Source organism: Rhodotorula paludigena, assembly GCF_050403205.1.
Source record: "Rhodotorula paludigena JCM10292 DNA, Rt_paludigena_JCM10292v1_ctg25, whole genome shotgun sequence".
NCBI classification, from domain to species: domain Eukaryota; kingdom Fungi; phylum Basidiomycota; class Microbotryomycetes; order Sporidiobolales; family Sporidiobolaceae; genus Rhodotorula; species Rhodotorula paludigena.
This window is the reverse complement of record NW_027481433.1, coordinates 256,843-264,066: the sequence shown is the minus strand read 5'-3', so window position 1 is coordinate 264,066 and position 7,224 is coordinate 256,843. Positions and strand designations below refer to the sequence as shown.

Sequence of the window (7,224 nt, the reverse complement as noted above, 5' to 3'; positions counted from 1 at the left end):
CAGCCTCGTTCTGCGGTTGCGAGCGAGACGCTCGCATGCAAGCCTGCGATCGGCGAGACGGCTCTGTCCCGACTCGCACACCCGCGCTACCGCTCCAGCGACTCGCTAGAACACACGGGGACGTGTGCATGCGCCCGGCGAGCTAGAGCAGCGCGCACACGAGCCCGATGGCGCCGTCGCTGCTCCACCCGACCTTCTCGTCGGCGCCCTTCTTCTTTGACCGCAGCACGCTCTCGGCGGCGACGGGCACGGACTCAGGTGCTCCCGTCGTGCACGAGTACTCGGGCGGAGGCGCTGCCGGGTCGAACGCAGATGTCGGCGGGGCGGAGCTCGAGGGCGAGACCTGGCGGGGAGGACTCGCAGGAGGAAGCGCTGTCGGGGTGAGTCTGCGCCTGGAGGGTCCCGGAGAAGCGCGGCTGTGCACCAACTGCTGCATTCCTGCTGCCACTTCACCAGCTCGACTCACCACCTTCCGCTTCCCCAGCTCCACTCTGCGCCCCGAGTCTCGTACTACTTCCCCAAGGGCGTCGGCGAGTACCACTTTGGCGTGCGTGTCGTGCCTTGCCATCGAGCCTCCCACGCAAGCTCGCTCATTCGTTACGGATCTCGCGCAGGAACGGCATCCGATGAAGCCCCACCGCCTCACGCTCACCAACCACCTCGTGCTAGGCTATGGTCTGCACAAGCGCATGGACGTCTTTGAGCCCCGAGCGGCAACGAAGGAAGAGCTCGAGGCGTTTCACGACCAGGACTACGTCGACTTTCTCGCGAGGTGCGTGTCGCTAGCGCTTGGTCGCCTCCTCGCGGCGAGACGATGCTGACCTACCACCTGGCGATCCTCGCACAGGGTCACGCCGGACAACGTGCGGCACTTTTCGTCCGTGCTGACGCGCTTCAACATCGGCGACGACTGCCCCATCTTTGGCGACATGTACTCGTACTGCCGCCAGTACGCCGGCGCGTCGCTCATGGCCGCGCGCAAGATCGTCGCGGGCACGACCGACATCGCCATCAACTGGACCGGTGGGCTGCACCACGCCAAGAAGAGCGAGGCGAGCGGGTTCTGCTACGTCAACGGTGAGCCGCGATCCAGCACCTGCCCACGTTAGCCTCCTCACCGACCCACCCACGCAGACATCGTGCTCGCCATCCTCGAGCTGCTGCGGACGCACCCGCGCGTGCTGTACATCGACATCGACATCCACCACGGCGACGGCGTGCAGGAGGCGTTCTACAACTCGAACCGCGTCCTCACCGTCTCGTTCCACAAGTACTCGCCCGACTTTTTCCCCGGCACAGGCCACATCGACGAGGTCGGGCACGCGCTCGGCAAGAACTTTTCGCTCAACGTGCCGCTGCAGGACGGGATCGACAACGAGTCGTACGTCGCCCTGTTCAAGGCCATCATGGAGCCGACGATTGCGACGTTCCGGCCGTCGGCGATCGTGCTGCAGTGCGGCGCCGACTCGCTCGGGTGCGACCGCCTCGGGTGCTTCAACCTGTCGATCGCGGCGCACGGCGAGTGCGTGCGATTCATCAAGTCGTTCGACCTGCCGCTGATCGTGCTCGGCGGCGGCGGGTACACGATCAAGAACGTGTCGCGGTGCTGGACGTACGAGACGGCGGTGCTGGTCGGACTCGAGCAGTCGCTGCCGAACGCGCTGCCGCACACGGCGTACGACGACTTTTTCGCGCCCGACTGGAAGCTGCACCCCGAGCTCGCGGGCGGGCGGAACCGGCTCGAGAACCTCAACTCGCGCAAGCAGCTCGAGCGGATCCGGATCGGGGTGCTCGAGCGGGTGCGGTACATGCACGGCGCGCCGGGCGTGCAGATGCACGAGGTGCCGCCGAGTCTCGCGAGCTGGATCGCCGACGAGGACGAGCGCGACGAGCGCGAGGCGCCTGCAGCGGCGGCCGACGAGCGCGACGACGGGCACCGCGCCGCGAACGACTACTTTGGGAGCGACCTCGACCGCGAAGGGCTCGTCGGCGCGAGCGGGTCGGTCGCGTCGACGCCGGGGCTCGCGGGCCTGGCCCCGGGGTCGCGCGCGGCGCGGCCGCGGCTGAGCGTGTCGGCGGGGGTGGCGCCGTCGACGCCGAGCGCGGTGAGCGGGACGGGCAACAAGAAGCGGCGCAAGGTGCAGCAGCCGCCGCAGCCGCAGCAGACGCCGGCGGGCTCGTCGGCGGCGGTTGGCGCGATGCAGCCGCCGGCCTCGACGCTGCGGGCCGGGTCAGGAGATACGAGCAAGGGCGGGGCGAGCAGCAGCAGCAGGCCGAGAATGGATGCAGGAGGACCAGAGGACGAAGCGTGAGGGATCATCCGGGATACGGATGGTGGTCAGGCTTCAGTTGCTGTCTACGTGTTGTTGTAACTGTGCTCGATTACAGCCGGTCAATCGCGAGGCTGTGCAATGTTGCGCCGCGGCGGAGAAGCGAATGGCGGCGGGCCTTGGGCGGGCCGAAGGAGGAGGACCCGAGGAAGCGTCGCATGCCCGTTTCTGCGTGATGGCTCGCTAGTCCGGTAGCGGATCTACCGCGTTCTTCTATGCTCGTATCATAGCCAGTGCGCCGACCGCTGGCTCGCCGCTCCGCCCCACTCGCGCGCTGCTGCCGTCGCCTCGTCGCTGTCGCCGCCATCGCACGTGAACCCCTCGACCGCGCTCTCGCTGCGCCGAGCGCACGACGTGCTTCTCCATCGTATGGCGAGCAAGGCTTTCGCTGCAGACACAGGCCTGCCGGGCCCGTACCCAGCTCCTGACGCGCGTTACCTTTCCGGTGCGGCGGTTTCATTGTCGCTGCAGACGCACACGAGGTCGTCCAGCTGAGCCTGTCCTCTTGCAGATCGCGAGATCCGGACCAGCATCAACCCCGAGAAGCTCGACCTCGTCGAGGAGGGACATCTCGTCTATCGCGACCCGCCGTGCATCGCCTCGCATGGCTCGTGGCCCAAAATCATCCCCCCACAGCTCGCCCCCGGATTGGTCGCAGCGGTACGCAGCTCGGATGCATCTGCGTATACCGCCGACGCGGACCGCTTGCACGCTCTGCTACCGTCGAGCGAGTGGGACCGCATCTGGTCGGATCAACTCCGCGACAGCACTGCCGCCCGCGAATGGAAACGGCGGATCTTGGTGGATCGTCGGGCGGCGCTCGAAGCCAAAGCGGCGCAGCAGCGGGCATCAGACCGCATGCAGGAGTGTCTCGGTGAGCGGTGCGACTTGCGACGCTTGAGGCGTCGAATCTCGGCGTTCGCTCACTCGTACGCGGCAATCGCAGCGGTTTGGGTCCTCCGGTCGTACATCGCGACCACCTCCTCGACTTCTACAAGGCGCTCCCCTTCGTCCCCGCGCACGCGCCTCGGTCCAGATTCGCCGGCTTCCAGCTCATCTTGCTCCGCATCCGACTCGCTCGACTCGTTCCGTCCGACTCCCCGGGGTTGCTCGGAGCGACCAGCAACTGCAACAAGGGAGGCGGGTGGTACTGCTTGGAGCTGGTATGTCGGGGACGCTTCGCTCACGTACAGGCAGCTCGAACGGAAAGATTGAGCAGGTCTCTGTATTCCACCTTGTGCGTCTCGTGCACGCAAGCTTTTCGTGCCCTAGACTCGAAGACGAGCGTGACCGAGAGAGAGTTCGAAAGCGAGCACAGTATCGGTAAGAGTCGGCGGTGGGTCGACGGCGTAGTCAGCACGCGGCTGAGTCGCGCTCTCGCTGGCAGCTTCTCGCACATCCCGCGCCTGACTCGGCAGCTTGCTTCGAGGCCGTGACTCAGTAGAACCTCGCCAGTTAACCACACGGCATACTCGCGCACAGTACGCTCCACCCCCTCTCCCTCGCTGCGTCGCCTCGATGACATCACCTGACCTTGTCGTCCTCGCGGCATCGCAGCTCCCGTTTGCACCGAAGCACGCACTGAGGGACCCGCTCCTGTGCTGGCCACCGTCCCCGCCCCCGACCCCGAGTCTCGCGCTCGAATTGAGCATGTTTGGCGGCTACTCGCACTTCCAGCCCCAGCCCCAGCCCGTGCAGCTGCAGGGCGTCCACTCGCAGCCGTACCCGCAGCCGTACCCGCACCAGTACCTGCACCCCTTCCCGCACGCCAAGCCCCAGCCGGCGCCCTCGGCCGTGCCCCCACCGTCGCACTCGTCCTCCTCGGCCTCGCCCTTCCCGCCGCCCTTTGCCGCCCTCCCGCCGCACATGGGCGTCGGACACGGCGCCGACTTTGAGCTCTTTGGCCCTCCGCCGTCGCCCGTCCGCCACCAGAGCGCCGCACCCCCGCCGCCGCAGCCTCAGCACCTCCCGTACCGTCCGTGTCCGCCTGCGCTTGCACCCCGCTCCGCCCCGCTGCCCCAGTACGCCGGAGGCTACGCCATCTCGATCCCGCCGAGCAGCTCGAGCAGCGACGCGAGCAGCCTCGGCGGCGACTACCCGCCGCTCCCCGACCTCGTCGCCGACGAGGGCACCTCGACCGCATCCTTCTCGCCCCCGAGCCCGCGCTTCCTCTCGGCCATCCGCCCGGGCATGCTCGACCACGGCGCACCAAGCGGTGGGGCGAGCAGCACCCGCGGCGGCGGAGAGCGCGCGTCGAGCGTGCCCGCGCCCGATGCGCCGAGGCTCATGCGGCGCAAGACGCAAGAGTCGCGCGACTGGCCGTCGCTCTACTCGAGCGGCTCGTCGTCGACCTCGAGCTCGATGAGCTCGAACGCCTACCTCCCGACGCTCCAGCTCGGCGCGCAGCAGCAGCTCCAGCCCGCCTTCACCGACGAGCCCGCGTCGTACGCCACGCCGCACGCTGCGACGGCCAACGCGAGCAACCCGTTCGACCTCGCGCTGTCGCCCGCCCCGCAGTACCGCTTCTCGCCCTCCGCCTCGACTCGCACCGATGCGCGCGGTGTCGCTGCCCCTCATCCGGACCACCCGCTTCTCCCGTCCGAGCAGTCGGACCTGCTCAACCGCGTGCGCCGCGATCTCTGCGACGTCGACCTCTCGTCCATCAAGGGGCCCCTGCGCGCACTCGCGCTCTCGGGCGGCGACCGCGAAAAGACGCCGACCGACTCGCTGCCGCACCACCGCTCGCCGCCCACGCCGCAGCAGCAGCCGCCGCTGGTCCCGCCGGCCCAGATCACGCCCAAGGCGGCGCTCCTGCGCTCACCGGGCATCGTCAACGACGACGCGCTCTCGGCGGGCACCGTCTCGCCGCAGGACGCCTTCCTCGACTACGACGCCGTCGACTCGCGCATGCACGACCCGGCCGACCCGCTGTACGCGCCGCCGGGGCGAGACCGCGACTTTGGCGTCGGCGTCGGCGGATCGCTCTTTGCGCCGCTGCCGGGCGCGACGTACCCCTCTCCTTCGCCGTTGAACGCCGCCGCGCCAAGCTCTGCCGCCCCTTCGGCGGCGTCCATCCGCGCTTCACCCTCGCCTGCCGCTGCTGCGGCTACCACGCGCGACCGCTCGGCGACGCCTACCGCCGCGACGTCGACGGCGGGACCGCACGCCCACCACCACCCGAAGCGCCCGCACCCGTTCTCGGTCCCGCAGAACGCCGTCACGTGGGCCGAGCGGCGCTCGCGCTCGGGGCGGCACCTCGTCGGCGGGGTCGTCGACGGCGATGCAGACGACGACGACGGCGATTTCGAGGGCGAGGAGGAGGAGGACGAGTCGGTCGAGGACGACGAGGACGCGCGCGTCAAGGAGGGGCTGCGGCGCCAGGCCGGGCTCGGGAGCGGGTTTGGCCGGTTCGACAAGAAGGACATTGACCTCAAGCCGGGCGCCGCTGCGCAGCCGAGCGACGAGGAGCGCGCGCGGTACGGCCTCGACGACGGCGGCAAGCCCCTCTTTGGCACGACGGCGCCGCTCCAGGCGCCTGTCAAGGGCGAGGACCCGAGCGCCGACGAGATCAAGCCGTTCGCTTTCGCGCCCAGCGGCGCCGTCAGCGGCAAAAGCCTGCCATTCGCACCCGCCCTCCCGCCCCAGCAGCAGCAGCAGCAGTTTGGCTTTGCTGCGCCGCGCCCCTCGACGACCACGACGCCCGCAGGCGTGTCGGCGTTCCACGAGGAGCTGCACAAGCAGCAGCTCGCCAAGGCTGCCGCGCTCGCCGGCTCGACCTCGGCGAGCGGGACATCGACGCCGCAGCGCGCCGCGGCGGCGAGCGCCCTCGCCGGCCTGCATGCTCTCGGTGGTTCGCCCGGGTCCATGCCGACCCCGCTGCCTGAGCAGAGCGAGGTGTCCGCACAGCCGCAGCAGGTCCCGACGCGTCCAGTGCGGCAGCGCAAGCGGAGCCGCGCCGCGCGCGCCATGTATGGCGAGTCGGACGACGACTATGAAGACGGCTTCGCGAGCGCGACGGCGGGCACTGCTGGGCGCTCGAGGAGAGGCGGTGGGACGGGGACGGGCGGGACGACGACGGGCGAGGAGGATGATGCCGGGCACGAGTCGGACGCGTCGTACCACTCGTCGGCGTCGTCTTTCGCCGGGACCGGTCGCGCTGGTGGAGGCGGTGGGCCTGCGCCGAAGCGACGGCGACGTGCGCCCAACGCAGGCGGCAGCGCTGGCGGGTCGCGCTCCGGCCAGCCCGTCGCGGGCGGGATCCGCTGCGAGCACGTCAACGCCGACGGCTCGCAGTGCGGCGTCGTGTTCCGCCGGCCGTACGACCTCGCGCGGCACAAGGAGACGATCCACGGCGAGGGCCTCGGCGGGCAGAAAGTCAAGGTCAAGGAGTGGCGCTGCGAAGAGTGCGGCGGGACCTTTTCGTGCGTCTCGTGCTCTCTTCCAACTCGCTGTTCGCAATACTGACGCCTCGCCCGTGCTTTCCGCAGCCGCAAGGACGCTCTCCTCCGCCACGGCCGCATCCGCAACCACCGCGTCCAGTAAAGTCCCTCCGCCCCGCTCGCTTATTTGTAACCATTCCCTGTATCGCCTACCTTCTCGCACATACGCACGCACCCGTCACCTAATAGCACTGCCCTGTCTGTCTCACCACCTCACGCCCCTCTTCGCATTCCCGTACGCACACGATTCCTGTCTCGCATCGCCGTCGTCCTTCGTACTCCTGTCCTAGTCCGTTGTCCTTCGCCAACACCCCGCATATGCCTGAATTGATCTCTTCGTTCGCTGTATCACCGCTTGGTGCTTGTGCCCGGCGCTCTCGGTCCGGACAGCCCTACAAAGAGTGCTTCGTGCACCTGAGTGCTGCCACCTGGCTTGCTGATCCCAGTCTGCTCGT

At 69.0% G+C, this 7,224-nt stretch overlaps 1 protein-coding gene across 1 annotated transcript; it reads left to right on the top strand.

The window, feature by feature from the left end:
- Positions 1 to 167: 167 nt before the first annotated feature.
- Positions 168 to 6,872, top strand: JCM10292_006519 (uncharacterized protein; the record flags this gene model as incomplete). Its single annotated transcript, XM_076649582.1, has 10 exons — positions 168 to 380; positions 485 to 547; positions 615 to 772; positions 848 to 1,077; positions 1,135 to 2,308; positions 2,561 to 2,775; positions 2,842 to 3,211; positions 3,277 to 3,493; positions 3,888 to 6,751; positions 6,818 to 6,872. 10 exons carry the CDS (start codon positions 168 to 170, stop codon positions 6,870 to 6,872), a joined length of 5,559 nt encoding a protein of 1,852 aa, XP_076504963.1.
- Between the last annotated feature and the right edge of the window lie 352 nt (positions 6,873 to 7,224).